At 49.1% G+C, this 27960-nt stretch overlaps 11 protein-coding genes across 11 annotated transcripts; 5 read left to right on the top strand and 6 right to left on the bottom strand.

Moving 5' to 3' along the window:
• Window positions 1–383: 383 nt before the first annotated feature.
• FPRO_12964 (related to YBL089w) lies at window positions 384–2219 on the top strand (the record flags this gene model as incomplete). The annotated part of the gene is made up of 4 exons (XM_031223538.1): window positions 384–1265; window positions 1323–1485; window positions 1541–2113; window positions 2191–2219. 4 exons carry the CDS (start codon window positions 384–386, stop codon window positions 2217–2219), a joined length of 1647 nt encoding a protein of 548 aa, XP_031088887.1.
• Window positions 2220–4878: 2659 nt separating this feature from the next.
• On the bottom strand, window positions 4879–6087 carry FPRO_12963 (putative GTPase Rho; the record flags this gene model as incomplete). The annotated part of the gene is made up of 5 exons (XM_031223537.1): window positions 4879–5037; window positions 5138–5272; window positions 5350–5547; window positions 5676–5703; window positions 6020–6087. 5 exons carry the CDS (start codon window positions 6085–6087, stop codon window positions 4879–4881), a joined length of 588 nt encoding a protein of 195 aa, XP_031088886.1.
• A 3404-nt stretch (window positions 6088–9491) lies between these two features.
• On the top strand, window positions 9492–10688 carry FPRO_12962 (uncharacterized protein; the record flags this gene model as incomplete). The annotated part of the gene is made up of 2 exons (XM_031223535.1): window positions 9492–9947; window positions 9996–10688. 2 exons carry the CDS (start codon window positions 9492–9494, stop codon window positions 10686–10688), a joined length of 1149 nt encoding a protein of 382 aa, XP_031088885.1.
• Window positions 10689–11317: 629 nt separating this feature from the next.
• Window positions 11318–11574, bottom strand: FPRO_12961 (uncharacterized protein; the record flags this gene model as incomplete). The annotated part of the gene is made up of 2 exons (XM_031223534.1): window positions 11318–11465; window positions 11522–11574. 2 exons carry the CDS (start codon window positions 11572–11574, stop codon window positions 11318–11320), a joined length of 201 nt encoding a protein of 66 aa, XP_031088884.1.
• Window positions 11575–14520: 2946 nt separating this feature from the next.
• Window positions 14521–14833, bottom strand: FPRO_12960 (uncharacterized protein; the record flags this gene model as incomplete). The annotated part of the gene is made up of 2 exons (XM_031223533.1): window positions 14521–14734; window positions 14781–14833. The coding sequence occupies 2 exons, from the start codon at window positions 14831–14833 to the stop codon at window positions 14521–14523; spliced, it is 267 nt and encodes an 88-aa protein (XP_031088883.1).
• Window positions 14834–17458: 2625 nt separating this feature from the next.
• Window positions 17459–18314, top strand: FPRO_12959 (putative Ni-binding urease accessory protein (UreG); the record flags this gene model as incomplete). The annotated part of the gene is made up of 2 exons (XM_031223532.1): window positions 17459–17631; window positions 17678–18314. 2 exons carry the CDS (start codon window positions 17459–17461, stop codon window positions 18312–18314), a joined length of 810 nt encoding a protein of 269 aa, XP_031088882.1.
• A 102-nt stretch (window positions 18315–18416) lies between these two features.
• FPRO_12958 (putative TSR1 Protein required for processing of 20S pre-rRNA in the cytoplasm, associates with pre-40S ribosomal particles) lies at window positions 18417–20918 on the bottom strand (the record flags this gene model as incomplete). Its single annotated transcript, XM_031223531.1, has 2 exons — window positions 18417–20761; window positions 20813–20918. 2 exons carry the CDS (start codon window positions 20916–20918, stop codon window positions 18417–18419), a joined length of 2451 nt encoding a protein of 816 aa, XP_031088881.1.
• Window positions 20919–21502: 584 nt separating this feature from the next.
• FPRO_12957 (putative UTP7-U3 snoRNP protein) lies at window positions 21503–23209 on the top strand (the record flags this gene model as incomplete). The annotated part of the gene is made up of 2 exons (XM_031223530.1): window positions 21503–22189; window positions 22238–23209. The coding sequence occupies 2 exons, from the start codon at window positions 21503–21505 to the stop codon at window positions 23207–23209; spliced, it is 1659 nt and encodes a 552-aa protein (XP_031088880.1).
• A 205-nt stretch (window positions 23210–23414) lies between these two features.
• FPRO_12956 (uncharacterized protein) lies at window positions 23415–24141 on the bottom strand (the record flags this gene model as incomplete). Its single annotated transcript, XM_031223529.1, has 2 exons — window positions 23415–23731; window positions 23793–24141. 2 exons carry the CDS (start codon window positions 24139–24141, stop codon window positions 23415–23417), a joined length of 666 nt encoding a protein of 221 aa, XP_031088879.1.
• Window positions 24142–24550: 409 nt separating this feature from the next.
• Window positions 24551–25697, bottom strand: FPRO_12955 (uncharacterized protein; the record flags this gene model as incomplete). Its single annotated transcript, XM_031223528.1, has 2 exons — window positions 24551–25304; window positions 25366–25697. The coding sequence occupies 2 exons, from the start codon at window positions 25695–25697 to the stop codon at window positions 24551–24553; spliced, it is 1086 nt and encodes a 361-aa protein (XP_031088878.1).
• A 994-nt stretch (window positions 25698–26691) lies between these two features.
• Window positions 26692–27546, top strand: FPRO_12954 (uncharacterized protein; the record flags this gene model as incomplete). The annotated part of the gene is made up of 3 exons (XM_031223527.1): window positions 26692–26831; window positions 26885–26990; window positions 27040–27546. The coding sequence occupies 3 exons, from the start codon at window positions 26692–26694 to the stop codon at window positions 27544–27546; spliced, it is 753 nt and encodes a 250-aa protein (XP_031088877.1).
• Window positions 27547–27960: the final 414 nt, after the last annotated feature.

Below are 27960 nucleotides of genomic sequence, written 5' to 3'. Positions count from 1 at the left end.
CCTCTCTCTTCAATACTCTTGGAATGATCCGTACCCCTGCATAAGCCTAGACACAACTAGCGGGCGATTCCAGCGATTTCACAAGGGGCATTACGCCCATCCTAGCGCCTATCATGCTGCAAATGACGCTAATGTTTGCTATCCATGCTTATCTGGGGGAAGGACAGACAACCTAACCAACCGGCCTATCCTTGGAATAGGACCTTTCCATTTACAACTTACAACCATTCGACTTTCTATCCTTTTGCTTCGCCGTCAATCTTTTACACTAATTATTTGATTATTTCTTCCTTTTGGCATATACGCAAGCGACTCGAACATAATCCTTTACTCTTCCGGGGGAAAATGTACACGCAATACCAACTTGCTACTCCCCTTCGACAATGACGCACGCCAGGAACGATGGCCCCCCGAACCCGCACGGCGAAGACCGCGGCCTCTTAGAACACGGGCACGATTACGACGACGACTATTTTGGTGTGGGCGATGACGATTATAGCAGCGGAAATGCCAGCGCAGATTTGGGGAAGGCTTCAGGCAAAGTTGAAGCTGATGGTCAGCCCCGGACTCCCAGCCGCGTGCGCTTCGACTTGACGCCGGAGATCGTGGGCGTTAGCAATGGACAAGCTTTTGGCGGGCTTGCGGATCGTGAGAGACGGTCCTCAGATGATGCGTACTTTGATGTCGAGGAGGCGACGAGTCCGGGGCGGGCGCATCGTGTGCCGCTGTTGACGAACATTGAAGCGCCTAGTGTTGCTCTTGCGAACTCGATGGGGGATCCGTCGGAACAAGCTGAGCATGAGATGAATCGACCAAAGTCAGGGCTCAAATCAGCCTTTATGAACATGGCGAACTCCATCATCGGTGCAGGCATCATTGGACAACCATACGCTGTGCGCCAAGCCGGACTGGTCGGAGGCATCCTACTGCTGGTAGGGTTGACGGTTGTTGTCGACTGGACGATCTGTCTTATTGTCATCAACAGCAAGCTCAGCGGCACGAGTCATTTTCAAGGAACAGTTGAGCACTGCTTTGGACACTCTGGGCTGATCGCTATCAGCGTTGCGCAATGGGTCTTTGCGTTTGGCGGGATGGTCGCATATGGTGTCATTGTAGGCGATACGATTCCTCATGTTCTGGTCGCTGTGTGGCCAAACTTATCGAATGTGCCTGTAATAGGACTCTTGGCAAATCGACAGGTCGCTATCGCGGTGTTTGTGATGGGCATTGCGTATCCCCTTACGCTGTATCGGGATATTTCAAAGGTGAAAATTACATTGCGGATCGTCTTATTAGAATCTGGGCTAATGGAATTTGGGTAGCTGGCCAAGGCAAGCACGTTTGCGCTTGTTGGTATGGTGGTTATTGTTCTCACCATCCTTATACAAGGTATCCTGACGCCCTCGTCAGAAAGGGGCTCGTTTACTCCTTCACTCCTCCTCTTCAATGGCGGATTTTTCCAGGCCATTGGCGTTATTTCGTTCGGTAAGGACCTATTCTGATAATCTGAGTTTATGACCAGAGTTGCTGACCTATGTAGCTTTCGTTTGCCATCACAACTCGCTCCTGATCTACGGATCTCTCAAGACACCTACCATTGATAACTTTTCCCGAGTCACTCACTACTCAACTGGTATATCGATGGTTTTCTGTCTTGTCCTTGCTCTGGGCGGTTTCCTTACTTTTGGTGACAAGACATTGGGCAATGTTCTCAACAACTTTCCAGCAGACAACACCATGGTCAACATTGCACGCCTTTGCTTTGGCCTCAATATGCTCACCACCTTGCCCCTGGAGGCATTTGTTTGTCGTGAAGTGATGTTGACATACTTCTTCCCCGACGAGCCCTTCAACATGAATCGCCATCTCCTCTTCAGTACGAGTCTTGTTGCGTCAGCTCTGGTCCTAAGTTTGGTGACTTGTGATCTTGGTGCTGTGTTTGAGCTGGTTGGAGCCACGAGTGCTGTGGCCATGGCTTACATCTTGCCTCCGTTGTGCTATATGAAGTTGACAACAAGAAGCTGGCGGACATATATGGCGGGTGCAGTGGTCGTGTTTGGCATGATTGTCATGGTCATTAGTGTGATCCAGGCTGTGCAGAAGATGATCAACAGTGAGTTCCCCCGTGTGCCCTATGAAGATCTGGGTATTCGACCATTGGACCTTGGAACATGTACTGACACTACACAGGCAAAGATGGACCGGCGCAGTGCGTATAAGTACCAGGCGTTTCTTACCTTTACCTTTTTCACTTTTATTAAAACAACATTATAGCATAACGAAGCACAACAGACATAGACCCTTACCGGGACAACAAGCGTGTAAGATAGTACGCATGAAGGCAAGATGCGTGACTGCAGGGAGTATCGCTGCTTGAGATATATAAGTCATGTAAAAAAGGCGGATGATTTGGTTGGAAATTTATCAAATAAGATCAAAGAAAACCATGTACCGTGTACACTGGACTGTGCGAGGAGTTGCATGGCGTGATATCGATATATCAATCATTATAGAGTTTTCAGTTCTTCGGTAGATGAACTCGTATTCTTATTGCTCTTCTTATCTCTGCTTATGGGTGAGGTGAAGCTATGATACCTGGCGATGTAGTCATCATACTTTGACCAACATGTCAAAGCCAATACTTCTGGACGATAATACATTTCAGAGAAGCTATTCTTCCAGACCCTGTGTATTCTCAATATCCATATTGCAAGAACAGCTTGCTTCATACACCGCTGAAGCTATTATGACCTGTTCCTCACACGATGCTCCATTCCCCACCCATCTCCAACACAACCTTCAACCTCCGCGGGATAACGCAACATGACTTCCACTATCTCTTCTCCAAAACAAGTCGGCATCCATACAGTGTGCCACGTTACGGCCGTACCTCACAGCAAGTGGATCACATAGAGAAAGTGAAGCTACAGGCACAAGCACAAGCACAAGCACAAGGAGAGGGGTGTCACACGCAACGAATAGTAGGAGGGGGTAAAACAAAGCAGAAGCCCGCTATTTGCGCTTACAATTAACGAACCCCGCTTTGGGATAGAGAAACATACGTAAATCTCGTGTGAGAGAGGACGGGAATGATTTGTTTGAGGTTGACGGTTGGTTATATATTGGGTTGCCTTTCCCCTCTTTCTGTGGTCCCCTCTTCAGTGCTCCCTCTCTCTCTCTCTATAGCAAAACTTGATCACTTCTTTCTGTTCTCAACACATACTCCTCATACATCAATCAGTCAAGATGCAGCCTCTTGTTGACTACCACGACAACACTTGCCCCAAGTGCAACGCCGCCATCGAGGGCGCCGGCAAGACTTGCGGTAGCTGTGGTGCTGTATGTCTAATACTCGCCCTCTCGTCTCTATCTGACATGATGCTGACTGCTTCTAGCACTGCCCCGTCTAAACGCCACAAAGACCAAGAGACAGATTCACGATGAAATGATGAGACGGACGAGAAGTTGTTTATACCGGTGTTAGGCTAGGTCAGGGATGCATACAATGGAGTGTGGTTGGGGGTTTGGGTGGTTGCTGTGATGAGGCCGCTGTTCGATAGCGTCACTCTTTTCTTGGGTGGTTGATATTCATTCGTGCATGCATTGGGTGGTATTGTGAAGCAGAGGATACGCTCGCTCGCTCATTTGTTGTATCTAGACAGTGAGGAAACAAGACTGATATTCACCTCATATTCGTGTGTGTCCATCGTGGAGTGTCCCTCTTAAGGCTGCGACGCGCTCGCATAGCTGAACATACCGACTGCCTCACTCTCACAGCAAGTGATTGATGGGATTACATCACTGGTATCACCCAAACCAAAATAGGCTCGGTGCCGATCAAAGAGTCTAGCATGGGATGGGGGCCACATGACTAGACATTGGCACGTGGACAAGGAGGCTGTCTTTGATAAGACCAGTCACGATACGCATACCAAGACGGATAAGCATCTTGGTTCAAGTTGGTTGAGGAATGACAGTCAGTCACAAGTAGTGTAACATGACATGTCAATGCATAACAATATACAAACAAGACAGGCTAGGTAGGTCTAGATAGGTCCTTAGATAGGGATGGTCACGTCGTTCAAGAGCATACTGTAGGTACAATAACATCACAAAAACAGATAGACAGGATATACAAAAAATCAAGAGATTAAACAGGCAGGCCCTACGCAATAGATGTCCCATCTCCATGGTCTAAGTAACGGTCTCGAGGCTTCAAGAGAAAAAACGAAAAGATTTATGGCCTGGACCGACTTGGTTCCCCCAGCCGGACCCCATATCCACACACAAGCAGACACAAACGCTCTCGCCGCTACCAGCCCACGGAGCCTCTCCCGGCCTCCTGACACTTCTCCCTGATAGTTCCTCATCCGTCAGTCTGCAGTGACCGACAGACCTGGCAGGAGAGCAAGGAACGAGAGCCACTCCTCATCCCCCTCCTCAACAGCCCCCCCCACAAGAAAAAAGACATCTGGCCCACCTCCCCCATGCGCGACAAGCACATACATAAAACAAAGGTCCCGCTCGCATGCCAGTGGTGATAATAAAAAAGACGAGGTATCTGCCGGGAAAAGTAACCGCCTGCGAGATTCAGGAGGTCCAAGAAACCATGGGCTCTGCCGACAAGAAAACCATCAATCCAGCGAGAAGGGTCGGCGCGTAGGCCGATGGACCAGACATGAGCGAGACGATATCAAACTCCAGATTCCGAGAAAACCGATGCATGCCGACAGCCTTCTTCTTCTTGGCTGCCACGAACCCGTATCCGAACTGCCGGGGCCAAGTTGAGGTTGAACTGGAACGACAAAGGATTACAGCGCAGGGTCAAGCCACGGCACGCGTGCGTGGACTGCGCTCAGAGGGCTTCCATAGCGCCCTTTACAGAACAAGGCACTTCTTGTGCTTGCTACCACGGGTGCTTCGCGACAGCAGAGCAGCGCGAGTAGCGTGCTCAAACACCTCGCGGACGCCCTCGTTGGTCTTGGCTGAGCACTCAAGGTACTTATAGGCAGCGATCTTCTTGCGAACCTCCTCACCCTATTGATAACTGTTAGCATGTTTCAACATGACGTGCAGCAAGCTGGCCAATCAAGTTTCGAGAGCTTGATTTGGCGCTTGTTGGGGCAGTGTCTCGTACCTCCTCGGGGGAGACAGGCTTCTGGCTGGTCTTTCGGAGCTCCTCGATGGTCTTCTGGTCGTATCGCAAATCCTTCTTGCAGCCGACGAGAATGATAGGGAGACCTTGGCAGAAGTGCAGGACCTCAGAGATCCACTGTAAGAGCACGTGTCAGCAAAACTGTATGAAAAGCAACTGGCGTCCAGCCATCTGGCACCGGAGGGCAAACAAACCTTCTCCTGGACGTTGTCAAGAGAGTCGGGAGAGTCAACAGCGAAGCAGATCAGGATAACGTGGGAGTCGGGGTAGGACAGGGGTCGAAGACGGTCGTAATCCTCCTGACCAGCAGTATCCCATAGGGCGAGCTCGACGTGCTTGCCATCGACCTCGACATCGGCGACGTAGTTCTCGAAAACGGTGGGGACGTAGACCTGAAGACGGAATTGTCAGCAACAAGGTTGTTGTGGTGAAGCCCGTTGCATGATAAGGCTGTTTATCAAGCCGCGTGGCTAAGCGTGCGAAGGTTGAAGGGCAAAGCCGCAATAAAGTCAATTCTTACCTCGGGGAAAGTGCCCTTGGAGAAAACACTGAAGGATTGGTTAGCATTGTGTTGATCAAGTGGCTTTAGAATAATGATAGCGATGATGGTAATGGAAACGGCGACGGAGGACGGTGAGGTGAAGCAAGGGGGATGTGCGTCTATCACGGTAACGATAGAGCTGATGGCGTCAAGCGATGTGAAGCGCTGGAACGTCCAAGAGGCCAAGAACTATCGTATTGCCCTCTTCTTGAGACTCCGTCTGATAGACATTGTGATGCCAACGTGGTGATGGATAGGAGCGTGATGGGCGACGGGAGGTCGACATTCAAGTCGTGTCGTGTCGTGATAGAAGGCCAACTCACATCAACAAACAGGTTTTACCACAAGCACCATCGCCGACAATGACGAGCTTTCGGCGGATCTCAGCCATGGTTATTGATTAGATGTGGTTTGTGGTTAAAACTTTGAGAGAAATGGACGAAGTTGCTGGCGTGAAATGCGAGCTTGAGCTTGAGCTTGGGAGATGGTGCAGGTTGTGAGTTTCGCGGAGAGCGGCGGCTGCGGGTCGATGGGGATGGGAGATGGATGGATAGAGAAAGAGGAGAGTTATGAGTTGGGTTAGGTCAGGTTGGGACTGGCAGTAGAAAGAGAGAGCGAGCACCTCAGCCAGAAAAGAGACGCGAGGAAGAAGAAGGGGCTTTGGTTTCTTGGGTGAAATAGGCTTGGGCTTGGTTTTTTTCTCGCTAGGACTGGGGGCCCGACTGCACTGCAAGCACTGGAGCGACAGCCCGGGGCGGGCGCCAGGACAGGATAGGACCCAACAGCAGGTGGGCAAGCACAGGACAGCAGGCAGCCAGGGCAGTTCAAAGGACCAGAGGTACCTCTGAATAGAGCGTGAAGAGTGCTGGAATCGAAGTACCAAGTGCCAGTGTCAGAAGTCTTGGTGCCGGTGATGCTGGGGGTTGGGCAGGGTTGTTGAGTTGAGGACAAGTAAGGCGCTTGCAAACCGCACTGTGTTTTGATAGCCTCCCTAGGTAGGTATCTAAGGGCTTAGAGCAGACAATGACAGCTGAAAGTAGGTTTCGGCTTTGAATCAGAACCAAGTTTGGAGGTTGATTCACTTGGCTAATGCTATATGCCTCTAGCTTGTCATATATCCTTTGTACTTATTTGAACTATCATATTGAAGGTGTCGACAGCCGTCCGCGTAGATAAGCCTCCTGAACATCGCATCACATCCATCTTCAACCAGGGATTGACAAGGCTGCAAGCTTTGTTGTTTCCCTCCTGTCTGTTGCTGGGGCTGCGAGCTGCTGGGGCCCGGACTGGGCTGGGCTCAAAAAAGAAACACTCATTTGGCCAAGGTACACTTTCACCGATATTCCTATATAAACGGTACTTCGGCTCCATCGCATTACGCGGAAAGGGTTCATCCTGAGGCAACCAACGGCGTGGCCCTGGCTTCGGCTGGTGGGTGGCAACAACCGCTAACACCGTCTCCTTTTCAGTGAGTGATTAGTGGAGTCTGGTCACAGTGCGAAAGGTTTTGGGCAGTGCGCGTCACAAGCCTCCCTCTGCTAAGTTATGTCCCAGGAGGGGAATTAACTGACCCAGTTTATCCATCTTACCGAGAGTGCTCCGCCAAACTTTCAGTGGTAGATGCAAGACGGGACAGATTGGATGGATAGATGTGCGGGAGGCCCGTTGTTATTTGGTAGGTCGCTTGGTTGCTTTGCTTTGCTTTGCTTACATGCGGTGGTTGCGTTGTGTTGCGTCGTTGACCATTTACGGGAGTTTGAAACAGACAATGCCAGTGATAATGATGACGAGATGAGATAAGAGCCGGCCTGCTTGATGAACTGGTCGATGACATTGGACGACAGACAATATCAAGGGCCAGGGTAACGGCGTCGGCCGTTTGGTCAAGCCGGTTTAGTTTGATTGACGGACTGACGGTCAATGAGAATGAGCTGCAAATTGCAAAGATGGCTTCTTTGAGCTGTACTGTACGGAGTAGGTAGGTACCTACTAATGTTGTCATTCTTCACAAGTGACCAAGGTAGCTACTCTTTCTGACTCTTCGCCAGTCTATCGGCCATCCTCCTGCACAATTCCTATCGGTCTGACGTGCTCACCAGCCAGTCCTTGGCCCATCAAACTGTCCTGCTGCGGTGTAGCTTTTGGCTTTAAGTTGCTTGGTGCTCTAGGTGCTTCACTATCATCCCATCTAGACACACACGATGGAACACTTTAGGCTCCATAGCGCCGAGGCTGAAACCGTGGCTCGGTGTCTATCATTTGAAGAGGATGAGGCTAATCAACCAGCCATCATCAGCCTTAGAGGTCCGTGATTGAACCTGTCTTTAATGGGAAGCATTGGAAAGCCTTCTTGTTGACTGCCTAGATCTGCCTTTCTGTGATTTCCAGCTGGGATCTGGTGGCTATCGCCAACGGCTGTTCGAACTGATGTGGATGGCATAAAGATAGCACCCATTTTAAATTTTTGATAGATGTTTGAAGTTGATGACCTTGATTTCCGGCTGATGAGGTACTATCGGGAAGTGGATAATGCTTCTGTCTCCTGCTTTGACTCCTCTCTACCTCCATCGCTAACACATCCTCATGTGTTTCCGCGTCATCAATCACCGCCAAAGGTGTCTTCACAAGACAATCTATGCAAAGAGATGTGAAGCTGGCACAAGCTTCTAACCCCTGGTCCGTCATGCAATGCGCCCTGTGCCATCCCGCCTCCGCGTGCCAAAGCCAAAAGCCTAGGGCGACTGAATGGCCAGTAATAAGAGCTTACAGTGGACAGAAAAGTCCTACGCTTTTAGGCCAGCGTAGGACTTTCATCCAACCTCCTCCCCTGATCAAGCCTCAAGGACCCTGATTGACGGGATATGTATCACGGATGATTATGGTCAGTCATGATACCTGGACATCTGTATATCCAGTCTAGAGGCACGAAAGCTGCAGCTCTCAACCATAAGTGGCAGAATATTTAGATAAGTTAGTCTAAACTTAGGTCGTTCTTTGATGGGTTTGTCTTCTAAAGTCTTGGATTTTCTCGCTCCCTGGGGCCAGAACCTTTTGATCGTGTCTGTCACATTCGTGATTCTGACCGCCAAATGCGTGCTGATCTTGAAGGTCATCCTTAGAGGCCTCTCAGCGGCAATGCAACCCCAGCCTTGATGATTGATCAATATGTGAGCTCATGTATGATATATTAATACTTCGTTGTTATTCGGGGTGATACTGGATTAGCAAGTCATTCTGTCATACCTGCATGATTCTCGTCCCAGAACGGTTTCAATAGAGGCTGCATGAGCAAAGAAAAACGATTATTGCCATAACATAGAGTCGCGGGATCATAAGAACTGGAATAGTGGAATATTCATAGAAAGAGTCACTGAGATCTCTGTGCCTGATCAAGCATGATTATCACAAGTTGAGTGGAAGTAGACTGCTTTGGTTGAACATGAGAGATCTGCCTTTGTGTTGAAATCGCATAAAAAAATGGGGGGGACCTTATATCTCGTCAGAAGTAGAAGCGAGAGGCATCTAAAAAAGAATTGCAGCCGGACATCACACTTACAATAATACAACATGAAGCTATCATGAGCATAGTGCGGGGTACAGTGCTTGGCCATTATCCGCACCCACACTACTGCGGCTAATGCCGTTGGACGTAGAGAATTTCCAGCTCAACCACGCACTCCACAACGAATTATCGTAACGCCCAGCGACAATTCGACGCCAACAGCTTCTGTCCGCTCAATGAGCTGCTAGAGCCTGCCAACTCCCTCGATCAATCCCCGCAGCTCATTCTCTGCCATGCAGAAGCTCGCCAAGCGGGTCGCCCAGGCCCAGCGCCAGGCTGGCCGACGAGCCCAAAAAGCCGCCAAATCTGAAGAGAACAACTACAAGCTTCGAAACCGACAAGCCATGCGAGCGGCTGTCTCTGAGGTCCGACAGAATCTGCAGGATGCGCGCAGGGTGAGACAGGAGGACTGGGCGCTGGGCCCTATTGCTCCCAAGCGGGATCTGGGCTTCAATGGTTATGGCATGTTTTCGGAGGGTGTACGAACGGATTGGTCCAACTATGGTCTTTACCGACCAAGGCCTGAGGTTCTGGCTAAGAGATGTGCTTGGGCTGGTGGTCTGAAGCAGCTTAACCTTGCTATTTCAGACCGTGTGGTTATCATGGATGGACCAGACAAGGGCAAGATTGATCGCATCAAGACGATCAATCCTCAAGGAGGATATGTTACTCTCGAGAACTACCACCGGGTAAGCACCATGCCTTGCGAGGTTTGAGTAGGCACTAATGGTTCTTAGGCTATCTCTGCTGGTATGTTTGGAAACGACAGTCGTTCTCAGCCCATGCCCCTCTCGATTGGTTCTATTCGTCTCGTCTATCCTATCGCCAACCCCGAAACCGGAGTCACAAGAGACGTCATTATCAACGAGCTTAAGGCTATTCCCCCGAACATGAAGTCCCCCAACATGAGCTTCGACCGATGGGAATACGGAAACAAGTGGGATCGAATTGTTCCTGGAATCAATGTTGTCATCCCCTGGCCCGAGGTTGAGGCCCCAGAATTCGAGACTTTCGATGGTGATACCATCCGTGAGACTGTCGACAACCGAACATTTTACTACAACCTCCTTTCTCCTCCAATGCCCGAGACCGTTATCGACGAGTTGCGAAACAAGTTCTCCAAGTTCCGAACACGCCACGAGGAGTGGTACGTGCAGCAGAAGGAGGCCGAGGCAGCAGCAAAGAAAGCCGAACAGGAGTCCATCAAGTCTATGCAGACTCCCCTGCAAGAGTTCCACGAGATGCAGCGCGAAAAGCGTGCTGCCGAGGGAGAGCCCGAGCTCAGCCCAGAGATGTTGGAGAAGCTTGGTGCTATTCTTGCTCAAAGGAAAGAGGCTGCTGCTCTCAAGAAGAAGAAGGCTGGTGTGTCACAGGTGGCGGCTGCAGATACTTCGATACCCCCCTCAACAACAACACCTCCAGCTCAATGAATGAAATCAGAAAATGGGAGGTTGAGAATTGGATAGAGGATGGCGTGCCAGGGGTGGTACGAATAACGTGTAATTATATCTGTGCAACAATGTACATCATGAAACGTAAAATAGACGCATGGTCTTGTCTCTTCCTTAGAACTGAGCTCTGGTCTAGACGTGTGGTTGCAAGCGGTGAGCTGGTTCCCATGACCCCCCAAGAAAGAACCAGGCAGATATCTTCAAGATTTGGTATCTATGCCGGAAGATTACGGCTGAGACTAAAAGCTGACAGCATTGAAACTCGACTTTAAGTGCTACAATGGGACTCCATGTTGTGGGCCAAGCATAACGAGACACCGATGTTGGTTCATTCGGTATGTCTGTATAGAGGCCACTCGCTATACCATCTTGGTATGCACAGAGCTCAGTTTCAGCGTCGATAAGTTCAGGGTGTCTTGGACCATTCGTATGCCTGGCAGCTTGCAAGGCTTCCCCTGGCACGCGTTATTTAGTAGTTTGAACAAGGGCGGTGGTTCATTTTGCCTAGAATTTATGTCCACAGATCAAAACTCAAACTAATCTTACAAACTAACATATAGTATGTTGATTCATGACCAATGTACTTGAAAGAGTCTTATGGGAGTCTCTTATAGCTTCGAACCTTTTGGTCCTGAATAACCGGCCCCATTTCCAGTTGCCTTGTTATCCTCAGCCATGGACCTCATCAGTAGGCGATCCTGAAGAGAGGATGTATCGTGAATGTAGGGCTCTAACATCGTCGTTTCGGTTGTGTTTCTGAGGAGTTGGCCTATTAGCTCAAGTCATGATACGATCAAGTATGTGTGTCTCACGGTGGAGTGTCACCCTTAGGGATAGTGTCAGTGTGAGCTGAGTCGCAAGGCATGGCGGAGGTGAAGAGGATATCGGAAATTCACTGAATGATAAAGTGCCCGTGTTGGGATGTGTTAAGGAACGTGGTGAATAGAATTAAAAGATAAAAGTAGGAGAGCCTTTCAGCAGTACTTCAGCATTGGAAGAAGTCAGAACTCAAAGCTATGTCCTGAAAGAGCCATGCCTCAAAGCATGAGAGTTAGAAGAACGAAACGGGACTTTATGAACCTTTATAACTGCTTCAGGGGGCACCTGAGGATCGGCAGGCTTGAGTTACGTCCTGTCGAGACGAGACAAGACATACACAACAGCCTCAACACCATCAAACAGTCCGGGCACCGAAACGCCCGCATTTCCAAACACAGCCTTTCTACACCAGCGATCCTATTATGAGCCAGACACGAGAAAGTGCAGGCGGCGCAAGGAGACAGAATAGGACTCGAAACCTTGGTCTGTTGCCACAACCGAAGAAGCGGTCTCGAAGTTGATGCCAATTTGACATCTGCATCAACTTGTAGTGGTGTGAAGACTACCTAACCAGGTATTTGGCTCCAGAATGTCTCATTTATCTACAGAGCCGGTATCCTTTTCACGTTGTGTATTATTGATCTGTGGCAAGAAGTGGTTGGGACAGGAACAGAACCAACACAGGCCAATAATTACGAACCCACCCTCCCAATGTGCACTTTCGTTTTCAGCCTGCTGCATACGACAGAGAAGCGGTGAGCTTGCATCAATCATCTGAATGGGTAACCTCTTGTCAATGATGCATTATGTATTCGAAAGGGGGTTACATTCCTGTAGGCAAGTGCCGTATCTGATTTTTCTGCATCGATCCTTTGATGCATACACGATTCTGCATGCTTTGCATCGCTTAGTTGATTGACAGCTGGGACAGCAGAGAGAAGAGACAACTTGGCCATTCAGGTCATGAGGCTCTTCGGGGAAATTTCCAAAGGAGTCAGCCTCGTGGGGAGGCTCGGCCTTGTTTGAGGCCACCCATTCAAGTATCCCGATACAGAGCGGTGTGTCCTATTCACAGCCATTGACGCAAGCATGATAACAGAAGATATCATCTAGACATAAGGACGCGGCCGTAAAGAGCCGGGCGTATTTTCAGTTGATCTCCCATATGCTTGCCCTTCTCCAAAGATATCCTTAGCCTACGGATGCGATCCGGCTCCAAAGATATCCACTTGTGGTTGCTGACACTTGAGACAGACGCACCCCAATCCCAATTCGTTAAGATTAGCATATATAAGGATAATTAATGACTCGTTCTAACCAACGATATCTCGAGAATCATCCCCCCTTTATGTTTTGAACCCCGGCAGATCTTACATGCCGCGCATAGCCACGTGGAATGGAAGGGCCGTGCCTTGAGCTTGGATTCAGCTGGAGAACAACCCTGTTGCGTACGCCATATGAGTATTAGTGAGTCTACTAGTAATAACAAACACGAATTCGAGAACCGATCGACATGTCTGTGAGTCTTGGTAAGTTTCAGATTCATCAAGACTGATTTCCAAATGTTGTAGGGATATGTCTGAGGGAGGCATACGACCTGCCATGTTGAGTAACTTGTGCGTAGCTTACAGGTTGTGGCAACATCGTATAACAAGAAATAGACAGCGAACCAAATATCTTAGTCATTGTATTGCAGTATATCATCGTTTGTTTAGCAGAACAGAAGAAGAAACGCCCAATAAGATGTCATGTCATGTACACCCATGATGCTAGGTCCAGAAGGCCCATAGCTCTTGTGGCAAAGGAAACAATGTGATCTGTGTATCTAAGATGAAGTAAAACCATGGCATTGTAGAGACCTGTTGTCGTCTAGACAGGGAGCCACTGTGTCAAAGCTTGCCCTTATCCTCCGGGGGGTCAGCCGCCTTCATCCTTTCGGCTGAGCCCGTCGCTAGCACAACACCAGGATTCTTCACCACAGGAAACCGAAGTAATCGCTCTTGAAGGGAAGAAACATCGTAAATGAATCTGTTGAGCATGCAAACATCTTCTAGAGGCCTGGATGCAACAAGTCAGTTACCTGGTGACTGGTGATTGCTGAGTGTTACTTGCTCGTCTCGAGTTTCCAAAGCAGGGACTTGAAAATCAATATCTTTCGAAGGCATTGCTCATAGATTGAGGGTTCTTGACTTGGGAAAGGGAATGAAGAAGTGATGGGAGGGAAAATTCAGGAGGGTATCTGGGAAAATGGGTTCAAAGCCTTTCAAGGAACTTCAAGAAAAGGGGTGTCGGACCCAAGCATGACATGAACTAGTAGTTTCAGGGCATAAATATATATCGGAGGGAAGTACAGAAAGGGAACCTGGGAGAAGAGGGGAAGGCTTTATAGCCCTGGAGTCAGTGCTCCGGGGCTGTAGCAAGTCAACTCTAGGTCAACTTGGTCAGCTCGAATACTGAGAAAGTCGGGGGAACTGGGGAAGCGGAGCAAGATTGGGAGAGCTCCGTGACGGGACCCCAGAGAACATAGAGCGGGCGCTTACAGACCATAGTCTTGAACCAATGACTCCCGAGCATCCGGGCCGAGATGTGGGTACACCTACAACTCCGTGTGATTCGGGAAAAGCGGGGATTCCGGGGCTCTTCCGGTCATATCCCGGTTCATGGCGCTGCGATTAGGCGGCCTTTGGTTAAGTGGAAGACGGATACGGAAGGTCTCAAGAATTTAGTTGGGGTTCGAGTGATACTTTTTCTTGGAGAGCTACAAATCTTCGCATGGTGTTCAGGGGTTGGCGGCCATGACAGAAGTGTGTAAGATTTATACTAGGAACTACGACATATATGATGTGGAATCGCAATAAAGAATAGCCCAATAGTAATACACCAAGGTCATATCCCAGCTTAATCCATTTTTATGACTGAAAAAATAGAGAACAGGCTGTAAAAGCCGTCAAACAGTCTTAGGAGGTCTAGTATATACCGCGACTATAGGAGCTCAAAGTCGACTCTTCATGGAAGAAGGTTCTTGCATCATAGAATCCAGATCTTGGACTTCAAAGCCTCCATAGTTCTCCTGTCTCGCAATTTCAGACACGTTTTTGGCTGATTCTGGCGCAGTGTTTGTGGCTTCGGCTCTGCATAGGAGATGCTCCTGGACAGAATTGGTGTCATAGATGTACGGCGCCAGCATCAAGCCGCGACATTTGGCACTATAGAATGTCAGTATGAGACATTGTGTAATATATTTTGACTAACGGCTTCCGCTTTTCTGTGCTGTTTGTTGGAGTTTGTGGATTCTGGGAAGCCATGACTGGCAGAAACACACTGCGGTGCTGTTGTCGAGGTAAAACACAAGAATGAGAAGAAATACGTTCGAGTAAATGACTCGGGTCACCGCTTCTCAAAGCCCAAAATGGCGAATAGGAGGGAGCAAGAGACGCAGAGAACACAATGGAGATCGGACCTTGATAGCAAGCAGTCAGAAGAGCGGTTCAACTCTTCAAGTTATATAGTTATCAGGTCCTGGATCCTCACAGCGATTCCTTCCATCCCAGGCTCTGTCACCTCTCAGCTCAATCATGAGTGGCTTGATGGACAGATGAGACACCTGCATAAATCAAGATTCGAATGCGCATATGCCGACTGGTAAGAGGACTCGAACGGATCTATCGTATTTCTTCGATCGAGAACGTTCTTGTTCAGGGATAGTGTGGCAGTAAGAGCATGCCTGGAACCTACTGTAGTACACAAGGTGACTGAGAGAAGAGAGATAATAGACCACATATACATACTGCTCTCAGACCTGACAACGGGTATAATGACCAGGCCCCCCTGGTATTGCGCCAAGATACATTGTGGTATCGACTTATGGACTGCTACGGCTAGGTGTGTGCATGTAGGACTTCCCGCGCCAGAGTGAGACATCGTGCAGGTTTGACTGTCAACGTACGATGTAATGCAGCCCGAGATGAGATTGGGCATTCATAATGACGGGTTAGAGATGAGGCAACTGAGCCCAGGCATCGTGACTGGATGTCTTGTTCAGTCCCGGTAGTATGGGCGCCAGGATCTAGATAAAAGTTTAGGGGGATGCATATGCAGTCATACAGCCGACCACCCCAACACGGTACCTGCAAAGACATGACTCGACAATAGTTTTAAGGCAGATCGTTATTACTTCCGAACCCCTTGACCAGCTGTTCACCTCCAAGAGAGCTGAGACGCCACAGTTGTGTTCGAGACCAACTGGTTGCCATCGACTTCGTAGGAAGTCGCTCTGGTCTGCGATGACTTTACAGATTAACAATAGTATGGCCATATTGTAGATGACTCTCAGTGATTATATAAAGGATTTAATTGCTTACCTTGAACATTCAACAATGGTTTATCAAGAAGTAGAATGTGATAACTGATTAACCTTACACAAAACACAAAACCCACCCCACAAGTCGACGTTGAACACGTTGGTGGCAGCTAGACTAACTAAACCGTTGTGCTAGTTTCGGAATTGTAAATATCGATCGCGAACTCTCGTGAAAGAATGATAAGTGACAAGAGACAAAAGCAATGTAAGGTCTTCCGTAGTGACATCCTATCACATCTCAATTGTGTGCTGCAGCCTCAAAGAATGATTCGCTGGCTCCCCTGTCCAAGATCAGATCATGTTGAGGACACGGACGCAACCTGCATATAAAATGCCTGTCCCTGTCCACTGCCAGGTGCAGTTGTTCTCGCGTTATCGCAGCAGCTGGAATTGCCGGATCTCATCATGCATCTGGCCGTATGAGGCTATGTCCGATCTGCCTTGTGGAGGTATGTTGTATTCGGTTGTAGAGGTCTGATATACATAGTAACTGTAATCTCTCAATATTTGCTGTGGCTTGTCTCGAAGCCAATGATCGACGAGCTCGGTTGTTCATCCGCTCAATCCTCCGCCCGGCACGTATGTCGTGTGCTTTCTTTCTATGACAGCTAATCCGTTCCGTTGAAGTCTATCATATTTACCTGTTCGAAACGTGCCTCTATCATTTTCAGTTACGAACAGGGGCCCGACCGTTTTGGAGGATCATGTAATCGGTTGCCTTGTCTGCTTACCGACTCAGCAACAACAGATGCGTCTCCAAAGAGTAGGAAAAGTCTCTCCCTTATGAATACACCTTGTGAAGTAACTCTCAACAATCAAACCTAATGTGGTGTAGTGGTCAAGCATTCCGACATGACACACGGAGACGCCCACTGCGCAGAACCGTGCCCAAAGGGGAGGAGGAGACCTAGGTTCGGATCCTGGCATTAGGATCTCTTTTCGACTCTATTCATTAATCTTCCGTCTGATTCTTTGGCTGGCCTTAAGGATATGTGTTGTCTTCAAGCGGAACCTTGTCACTATGTAGGTTACAACAGTAAAGGTTAAAGGGCCACAATATAAGAAATGGGTATTAGGATAACAGTAATAACCCACTGAACGCTCAAATAAGACTGAGAAACTCAAGTCTAGAGTGATATGAAGCTATTTGACGTATATTCCTCGGACGAGGATTATAGCATTGTATGTAGTGTAAGAAGTGTATTGTCGACGGGTTCAGCCTGAATAGAGCTGTAACCCCCGCGAACATGTGTGAGCCTCCATCCCAGTCAAGACGCTCACATATCCAGTAATTATGTAAGGGAACATCCGAAATGCATTAAGAAACAAACCATGATGGTCCATGTTCAATGTCCGTATAAGTCGAACAAGTCCCACTTTTCCCGGAGTGGCCCGGTCGCCGCCGGCCGCCCGTGAATTCCTGTCTCCACCCACTTAACCCCTCCCCCACGTCAGTATTTGGGGCTTCAAGCTGATAAGGGCAGCCTCTGTATTCTTATCTGAAGCTCCTCCTCCCTAGTCTTAGCAACAAAACTTTCCTCGAGCTAGATTTGCTTAAGAGCTGTTTATCATGTCACACTCTCACGACGGTCACTCTCACTCCCATGATGGAGGCTTCAATGCTGTTGAGCATGGCCACTCCCATGAGATCCTTGATGGCCCTGGAAGCTTTCTGGGTCGCGAGATGCCCATCGTAGAAGGACGAGAATGGTCCGAGAGAGCTTTCACTATTGGCATTGGAGGGTGAGACTTTCAAACTTAACCGTGATAGCAAAGCTGACTCGATTAGTCCTGTCGGTTCCGGAAAGACTGCCCTCATGCTCGCCCTCTCCCTTGCTCTCCGAAAGGAATACTCTCTCGCTGCTGTGACCAACGACATCTTCACCCGTGAAGACGCAGAGTTCCTTACCCGAAACAAAGCTCTCCCACCTCCTCGCATCCGTGCCATTGAGACCGGTGGTTGCCCACATGCTGCCGTCCGTGAAGATATCTCCCAGAACCTCGCTGCATTGGAGGACCTGCACCGCGAGTTCGACACCGATATTCTTCTTATTGAATCAGGAGGCGACAACCTCGCTGCAAACTACAGTCGTGAACTTGCCGATTTCATTATCTACGTTATCGATGTTAGCGGCGGCGACAAGATTCCTCGGAAGGGTGGCCCTGGTATTACGCAGAGTGACCTTTTGGTTGTGAACAAGACCGATCTGGCTGAGATTGTTGGTGCAGACCTTGGTGTTATGGAGAGAGATGCTCGAAAGATCCGAGAAGGTGGGCCAACGGTCTTTGCGCAGGTGAAGAAGGACGTTGGAGTCGATCACATTATCAGACTGATCAAGAGCGCATGGAAGGCCAGTGGTGCAGAGGAGGAGAGACGAAGCAAGGGAGGTCCCAGACCAACAGAGGGTCTGGAGCAGCTGGAGTAGACATTCACATACACATCAAAATGAACAGTATTGGAAATAGTCATATAAGAGAAAAGGAAAAAACGCCAACTTTTAATTCTAGAGGTATACTGGGTGTCATGTCTATGCCTGGTCATCCATCATCATATCGCCATCAGCTTGCACTGCGCTCGGCTCGATCTCCAATAACGGTCCCTCCACAGGAGTAGCATTTCGTGGCCACACTCGCTTGTAAAGACTGACGCCGATGGAGTCTTGAGGGTTGATACGCCCATCGAATGTTGCTTTGAAGTAACCATGTGTACCGAGAGGCTCCTTGACAAAACCACTGCGGCCACGCTTGGTCCATAGAGGTAGAGCCTTGAACCACTCGACATCTTCTCGGTTGAAGAACATGTATCGGATAGTGACAATCTTCTTGTGAATGTGGTAAGGATGGCCAGTGAGGATGATGCGCTTGGCGATGACGCGAGATGTGGATGGTGGTAGAGCCGTTCCTGTACCGATGAGTGAAAGACCAATGTGAGGGCCATCCTCGTTCTCGTCCTTCTCAACTTCCTCAGCTGTGGTTCGCTTGAAGAACAGAACAGGCACAGCACCCCATGTTAGAGGACCCATGAAGGTCGCAATAGCTGACTGACCGGGGTGGAGGAACCGGCAGTACTTGTGAACGTCGTTGGGTGTTTGTCCAGGCTGGGAGAAGAGAGGCTTGATAACCATTCGGCGAGGTCCGCACTGGACAATAAGCTCCTCCTTAGCCTTGATAGACTTGGTGAAGTCGGAGCTGAGGTTGAAGAGGTAGTTGACAGCCGTCTTCTTGTTCTCATGTCGTAGAAGAGAAAAGAGGGTGAGTGGCTTCTTAGGATTGTAGGTCTTCTCCTGAATAGGGGAGATGCCCTTGATGTAAATGTGAACACGGGTACCAGGCTCAACACCACCGACCAGAGCCTCTCTTGTCGCTTGAGATTTTGAGGATTGATAGTTTGGAACTTGGAGAAGACGTCTCCACTCCTCAGGCTCATGTGCGCGATCCTCATCCTCCTGCCAGGTGCTGGTTCGCAGACTCTTCAGACCACGATATCTGGCCAGACGTTCTCGGGCCAAAACGTGAGGGTGCAGCTCAATCTCATCGGGAAACTCCATATCGTCCTCAACCTCATTTCGCTTTCCGGCTCGATATTGCTCAAGTTGCTTAGCATCCTCCTCCTCATTTGGCTCAATCATCATCTCTGATTGAGGATATTCTGAGGGAGCGCCCTCAGTGGCGGGTGCAGGGGCATAACCCTCAAGACCATCCTCAGGGCGGGCCTCCTCATCGCCGGCCTCATCCTTCATCTCAAAGTCCTCCATATCGGACTCTGAGTCCGAGACATCCTCCAGATACCAAGCTGACTGGTAGTTGGATGTACCCTTGGGGACCTTCTTCTTGATCTTTCTTGCCTCAGCCTCCTCATCTGAGAAATAGTGGTGATCATCCAGAAGAACACCCTTCTTCTCGGTGGCATCAGTTGTCATAGCGTCATCAGCGTCGTCCATCATGACCTCCTCAGGAGCCAGCTCCACCAAGTCATCACGATCCTCAGAAGGCTCCTCCAGAAGCTTGCCAGCCTCTTCGGGGTCAACGGTCATCTCCTCTCCCTTCTTCTTGATCTGCTTGGGCAGAGGGGCAGCCTCAATCTTCTCGATCTGGAAAGTTCCCCAGTCGCCAATCTGAATAAGACGGTCGGCCTTGAGGCCCTTGCCTCGGACAACACCGGTGATAACTGTTGAATCGGACTCGGAGTAGGCGAACTTGACATCCTCCGCAAGCATCCAACTCCTCTCGTCTCTCCATCGGATGCCCTTTGGTGTTGTGCTGCACAGTGATCGCATGAGGTTGGCACAATCTTGTCGGTTCTCGATGCTATAAAGCTTCTCTTGCTCAGGGTGGAAATGTGTGATGAAAGACTTGAGGGAGACTAGAACACTTTGTCGCTGCTTTGCGGGCTCAACCTTGTCGAGACCTTCAACGATGGTGAAGAGGGTGGACATGCCCTGGCTCTCAACACTTCGCAAGATCAACTCTCCAAGTTCATCGACCTCAACGTTGGCGGACAGAACGACAATGACGAAATCGGCAACACGGGCAGCGTCGAGACAGGCGTTCAGGTCTCGCTCGATAGGGATGTATTGTAATTTTTGCTTGAATCGATCGACTGTGACTCGGTAGTTGCCACTCTCGGTGTTGTCCTCGATGTCGACACTGCTGTTCAGTTGCTTGATCGCAGCGTTAAGATCGGTTCCAGCGCAAAGAGGGATGACGGCAACATGTCGAGGAGCGCCATCCTTTCCAGCAAAGACAGAGGTTTCCTTAACATGTTCCTTGTGCTTATTCAATCGGGCCTGCTTGGCCTGGTTTCGTCGGTCGAATTTAGACATGACTTGTTGATGGGGAGTCTTTCTGTTTCCCTTTTCGTCGGCAACTCGGCCTGTGTTTGTGTAAGAATTGGAGAAATGACAAAATTTCGGGAGAGTCTTACCCTTTGCGCGGTCCCTCAACTCATGCTTAGAAGCAGCCCGTGACTTGAAGGCCTTGTGTGTAACCTTTGTAGTTGGCCTATGAGAATGAGCCACAGCGACAGGCATTTTGCTCTCGCCACCGGCTTTGAATCGAAATGGTAACGAAGCCAGATTGAGGGACAGAAATATCGAATTGAGATTTCTGTACAAATTGTAGACAAAATGATGGCAATATCGTCGATATTCTTAGGCGGTGATGGCGGGGTTAAATCCAAAATAATTTTTGTGCCTATCGATAGTGGCGTATTAGTGGATGACATAAAGAACCCTGATTGTTAGATGGATGCTGAGTCTCCGAGGTACAGACTTATTGGTGATTGATCTCACGATCGTACAGAGTGAAAGAGAAGGAATGTCTGTCTTCTTTATACGCAATTAATTTAATTCTAGATTATTATTATTATTATTATTATTATTATTATTTTAACTCACATGACATTTCAAGTCAATGAGCATAACTTTGCATCCATTGAACTAGATACTCGGAGGACCGTTTATTCTGTCAGTCAAGAGTGGAGCATCACATCCAATAGACTCAGCACGATAAACGGTGAATTTTTTTGTCGATAAGGAAAGTTGCATGCCAATCCATCCGCCATCTAATTCAAAGTTGCCGTTCTTCCAGTTGAGCGCGTTGACAATACGAAAATATGGAGGTCGACACAGTTGATGCGCCCACTTCAAAGGTGCGCGGCAATGGCGCACTCGCCGTTCAAGGCGCCAGAACAGAACTCGTTCCTCGTCAGGAGCGAGAACGTGCTCGTCGAATCCGAGAAGCAAACAAAGCCTACGGTCGAGGGAAGAAGGTCAACATCAAGGCCATCAAGGACAAGAAGCTTCGAAGTAACATGAAGCGCCTTGAGGGCAAGTACCAGGATGCTGCGCTGAAAGCCAAAGACGCCGAGATTTTGCTCGAGAATACATCTGGCTTTCTCGAAGCTGAGGACGAGCTCGAACGAACATACAAAGTCCGACAAGACGATATTACGTCGGATATTGCTGTGGGGACTGCGCAAAAGCGATTTGAGCTCAAGCTGGACGATCTGGGACCATATCACTTCGATTACTCGAGGAATGGGCGGGACCTGTTGCTCGGTGGTCGAAAGGGTCATGTTGCGACGATGGACTGGCGAGAGGGTAAGCTTGGTTGCGAATTGCAGCTGGGTGAGACCGTGAGGGATATCAAGTGGCTACACAACAACCAGTACTTTGCTGTTGCGCAAAAGAAGTACGTTTACATCTACGATCACAATGGCGTGGAACTGCATACTTTGAGGAAACACCAGGAGGTGTCTCATATGGAGTTTCTGCCATACCACTACCTATTAGCAACAATTGTGAGCTTCACCTTTCCCGCCCACTGCATGCACAACTAACAGTGGCAGGGCTCTGTTGGTTTCCTCAAATACCAGGACACCTCAACAGGTCAACTAGTCGCCGAAATTCCCACCCGATTAGGCCAACCATGTTCCCTCAAGCAGAACCCCTGGAACGCTATTCTACATGTCGGTCACCAGAACGGAACAGTCACACTATGGTCGCCCAATACTCAAGATCCTCTTGTTAAATTGTTAGCGCATAGGGGACCCGTACGAGACTTGGCCATTGACCGTGAAGGTCGATACATGGTGTCAGCAGGTCAGGATCAGAAGATGGCAGTCTGGGATCTGAGAATGTTCCGAGAGGTCAACAACTACTTCACACGCCAGCCTGCTTCTTCTCTGGCTATTTCAGATACTGGATTGACCGCTGTTGGATGGGGTACTCAGACGACAATCTGGAAGGGTCTTTTCGACAAGAATGCCCCTGTTCAAGAAAAGGTCCAAAGTCCTTATATGGCCTGGGGTGGTGAGGGCAAGCGCATTGAGCGCGTGCGCTGGTGCCCTTTCGAAGATGTTCTCGGCCTCGGCCACGATTCAGGATTTTCTTCCATCATCGTCCCTGGCGCTGGTGAGGCCAACTACGACGCACTGGAAGTCAACCCCTTCGAAACCGCCAAGCAACGACAGGAATCCGAAGTCAAGGGTCTGCTGAACAAGCTCCAACCCGACATGATCGCCCTCGACCCCAACTACATCGGAAACTTGGATCTGCGATCCGACAAGCAGCGCCGCGCAGAGAAGGATCTCGACACGCCAGCCACAGATATCGCCGAGGAGATCCGCAAGCGAGCAAGAGGCAAGAATGGCGCGCTCAAGAAGTATCTGCGCAAGCAGCGAAAGAAGAACATCATCGACGACAAGAGGTTGCAGGTGGACGAGATCTGGAAGGAGCAGCAGGCCAAGAAGGACAAGAAGCAGCTCGAGGCGGAAGCGGATCTGGGACCGGCCTTGGCGAGATTTACGAAAAAGGAGTAATAGACTTGGATGTGCAAATGCGAATAATACCCTTTATCACAGAAAACATGCTTCTTTTGAGTGAAAAATGCGAGCTTGTCTATCAAATTCCCATGTGAATGTCTATTTTGCAGTACTTTTACATATCCGACCCAATTCGTAATCCCATGCGTGTCTTCGTGTATCCCCAGAATCCTTTCTATTCTTTGCGAGTGTTCTTCGCCATTTACAGCAGCTTGAGTCCACCAGTGACCTGGTCAACGAGGCTTCTAGGCGCAGGTCCAACGCCCAGCACTGTCATGCTGCCCGCCTCAATTTGTGTTCGGCCAGCGTCCTGGATAACCTCAGCTGTGATACCGAGAGACCGGGCCTTGCGTCGAAGCTCGAGCATTTCGTCCTGACTCTTGACTTGCACGGCGATCTTGGCCTGGCCGAGATGTTCCCAGCGCTTGAGGATCTTGGACAGGGAAGAGTTGGCGGGGGCGCGGGAGAGGGCCTTGTAGCATGCGAGGGTAGCGTGGGAGCATTGAGCAGCGATTTTGCCTACAACACATACTGTTAGCACTCTGCATAGACAATTTCAAGAGAAAGCGTAACAACATACCCTTTGTCATGCCCAGATCTGTTCGCACAACGAGAACAAGCTTGCACTCCTCGCCATTGTCCTTCAGAACAGGCTCCTTCTCCTTCTCAACATTCTTCAAACCCTGCTTTTTATCGGCGTCAGCGCCATTAGCCCAGTTGGGAGCATGATCGAGAATAGTGTCATCTTCGTCGATATCGCTTTCGTCACTCTCGACAGGATCGTGTATGTTGCGCCGGCGCTCCTCGAACAGAGAGGGTGGGATGAGGTAGCCTCGGATGGTATAGATACCGAAAGCGTAACCGGTGAGGAGGGCCACGACGGCCGTGGAGATGATTACTCCTGTTTGTTCACCTGGGTTCATCGCCATGGTTGGGTATGAGGAGGAAGATTTGAGGTTGCGATGCTGTTTTCGGTGGTTTTGCTGATGGATCCAAGTGCTGTACGTTGACGTTGGTTACATCACGTGGGGCAGCAACGAGGATCGATGAAATCCAATTTCATGGGCGTTTCAAGGCCAGGCCAAGATCATCTTTTCAGTTTTATTCATTGCTTGACATTCTTACCTGTCGTTTCGATTTTCAGATTATTCGTCAAATTAGTAATTAGCATGATACATTGCTCCCGGTGCAGCCGTCTTTAACTCTGCCCAAGGTAGTCAACTGTTTAACCAACTATAGTATCTGGTCCTGGTCCCGTCTTGTTATACATTATTCACATGAGACTCGCCTCGTTACAATTCAAAACGCTCAAAACGACATATTATTTTCTGAAGCTCCTCACATTACCAGTACACCACGTTGGATGTATCCAGACTCGTCGACCAAGGGGTGACATCCAAACATCTTGGAAAAGTCGTTCAGACAGGCACTTCGGGCCTCCATATGACCCTTCTTCATGCTGATCCCAACTTTAGGAACAAAGTTGACATATTTCTCATGTCCATTAATTAGGAGAGGGCCTTCTCCAGTGAGAAGTCCGTGGACATAGTTCATGGCAAGATCCTCGCAGTTGAAGCCCTCATCGACATACTCCCTGATCTGTGTCATGATTGTGTCATTGGAGGAGTAATAGTCGAGGAACGACACATGTGAGAAAGCGAGATTGGTCAGAACCATGTTATACTCGTCCTCTCCCCATCTGCTGGAGCAGAATGTGTACTTGTGGTATCCAAACGTATCGACAGGTGCGCATCGAGCGAGAGCACCGACCATCCGATTCCTGCCAAACTTGCGCCATGTCTGAAAGACGAACTCGAGATCGTTTGGGTGATAGTAGACATCATCGTCTGAAAGCAGAATCGCCTGTGTCTTGTAGTCGGGATCTGGCCAGAGCTTTTCGTTGAGACTGTTGCGCTTCGACTTTCTGAATCGGACGGGGACCCCGTGTTTCGAAACATAATCATCTGGGGGATAGTTTTCGAGGTCATTCCAGACGACGACGATTTCGAGGAGCGAGGGGACTTCCTCGCTCAGGATGATGTTGAGCGTTTCTTGGAGTTCCTTCGGTCGACGATACGTTTGCATAGCAATTCTGGAACACGACCATTGTTAGCATTCTACCAATGAGACCGGAACGAGATCCAGAAGCGTACGTAAACTTGTCATCCATCAGATTCTCGTACTTCTTCTGTGAAGCTTCCCAGATGTCCCTCGTTCCATTGACTCCCTTGCTCTGACATGTAGGATATCTCGAGATATGGCTGACAAGTTTTGGTATAAAGAAGCCCGCATTCGTCAACTTTGCCAAAACGATAATGAATGTGAGAGCAAAGAACACAGCAGATGTAATAGTCGCCGCTCTTCGAAATGCTCTCGATTTTACGACCTTTGGCGTACGAAGTTTCACCCACTCAATCTTGTCTGCCACCCTATTCCTCAGGGGCAGAGTCTTCTCCATGAAGGAGGAGTTTGAAGGCTTCAACATTGTTGCTTGTGGCAGAAGCCGGGAATGCTGTCCCATGATACTGTTGGGTAATCCTATATACTATATAAAGGGGAAACGTTGTTCTCAAGGGAGAGCACACGGGAGAGGCGTCTGGTATGTGTCGGCTGCGAATTATTGGGCAAGATAACCAATTCGATTTGTTGGAATCTTGGTATATGACTCGGAATCGAATTATAAGTGCATGATGGCGGACTTGGCACGCTCGGGGAGAATGCGAGCTGAGATTAGAGGCGAGAAGGGGGAAGAAGCAAACATGAATAGAGGGGACATCGACAGACAGAGGCTAGAGAGGGTCGATATCATGAAGAACAGAAGCAGAATGGATATTTCTTTGTTGGCATCGACTTAGACATATACATCCTCCCTTGCTTCAAATTCCCCCTTTGATGGCAGCCAAAATCAAGTCTAAATCTAAGCCTAAGTCTAATTGTAGTAAATTATAGTGCAGCTCTTGGCAATCTCCCGTGAGGGAATGTATACGCTACCAATGATAGCAAAGTTTTGTCGCACGTAGAGACGTACGTTCATGTTCTCTCAGCAAATCGGTTGACCCAATGCTACGTCTCACGGCTGTGGTTCGTTCGTCTCTTCCAACATCTTCCGCTAGACTCGACGGGGAAAGGAGACGACGATCTTGATTGTGCTTGTGCGAGGTTATCGCAACGACCATCGCGTGACTGTTTTACTCCTGATTCAAAATATCAGGAGTTTAGTTTGAGTCTATTTGATCTAGAGGACGATAAATTCAATAGTTTACGTTTTGAGAATGATGCCAAGTCCGTTGAACCTTGTCTCGTAGATCAAGGTCCGATGATAACCCCTGTATTTCCATCGTTAGCGGCTGAGCGCCACTATCAAGCCCTCCCCTGCATGTGCGTTGCGTGCTTGTGATCCTCCCGCACTTTGCCGACGTCAAACTCATGACCAGTCACTGTCCAACATTACACAACATAACTGTTGATATCTTGGCATCATGAGCGCAAATAAGGCTCTCATAGTCGGCATCTCAGGGTGCTCCTCAAGTGGTAAAACGACCCTTGCGCGGCTGCTGCGGGACATTTTCCCCAATACTTTCATTCTTCATGAGGATGACTTTTATAGACCTGAGAATGAGTATGATACCTTATAAACGATAATTTGACATGAGCCATGCCTAACTTTTACAGGCTGCCGACCAAAAATGGTCTCTTAGACTGGGACTGTGCTGAGGCCCTCGACATCCCGGCCATGGCCGACTCCCTCGCTTATATCCGCCAACACGCTGCCTTTCCTGTAAGTCCTACATCTTGAGTCATGGTGTATGTCTGATATAATCGTTTAGCCTACCCTTGATTCCAAAGAAGATAAAAACTCCGTGGGCAAGTGCCCCGTATCAGAAGCCAGCATCGCTGCTCAACGTGCCAAAGTCGATGCCGCTCTAGGCCGAGACCATCCCCTCCGCAAAAGTCTCCGTCTATGTCTCCTCGATGGCTTTCTCCTCTACTCCCCTTCTATGGCTGCCATTAAGCCCAACTTGGACATCAAACTCTTCTTGCGCACGACATACGAGAAGGCTAAGAAGAGAAGAGAAGCCAGAGACGGATACGTCACCCTGGAGGGCTTCTGGGCAGATCCTCCTGGTTACGTTGATAAGATCGTATGGCCTAACTATGTAGAAGAACACGCTTGGATGTTCGAGGATGGCGACGTAGAGGGTAAGTTCAAGACGGATGTTTTGGATAAGGACGGTATCAAGGTACAGGGTGATGTGAGTGCTGATGGAGATATCGAGAAGACATTTGAGTGGACAGTAGACACGATCTTGGAAGAACTTGGAAAGCAAGTATAGACGAGCTAGGGTATCTATCTAGGTATCTGCAAGCAATGTCTAATCTTATCCTTCTTGATCTACCCTCTCCAAGTGAGTTCTAGCATCCTCTCGCCTCAAAATTTCTTAAACTTCTTCTTCTCTGAAAGACCGGCTATCTCGTGATCTTCTGAAACGTCAACTGGTCTCTTTTTACTCGGGCGGTCGTTCGACGTCCCATCGTCTGAGAACCCAATCAGATCCTCTTCCATGGGATGATAGCCAAGATCCGCTTCCTTTGGACGGTCAACCGACATCTCGTCCTCCGAAAAGTCGATCAAATCCTCCTCTATGGATCCATGAGCTAAACCCACTTCCTTTGGATGGGTGGCCAACTGCTTCGTATTCTCGTTCTTCGGTGGCCCGACCAATGACTTCGTCTTGCTCTCCTTCTTC

Source organism: Fusarium proliferatum (assembly GCF_900067095.1).
Source record: "Fusarium proliferatum ET1 genome assembly, contig: FPRO_scaffold013, whole genome shotgun sequence".
In the NCBI taxonomy this organism is placed as follows: Eukaryota; Fungi; Ascomycota; class Sordariomycetes; order Hypocreales; family Nectriaceae; genus Fusarium; species Fusarium proliferatum.
Note: the sequence above shows the minus strand (reverse complement) of the source record. Positions and strands in the feature narration are given on the sequence as shown.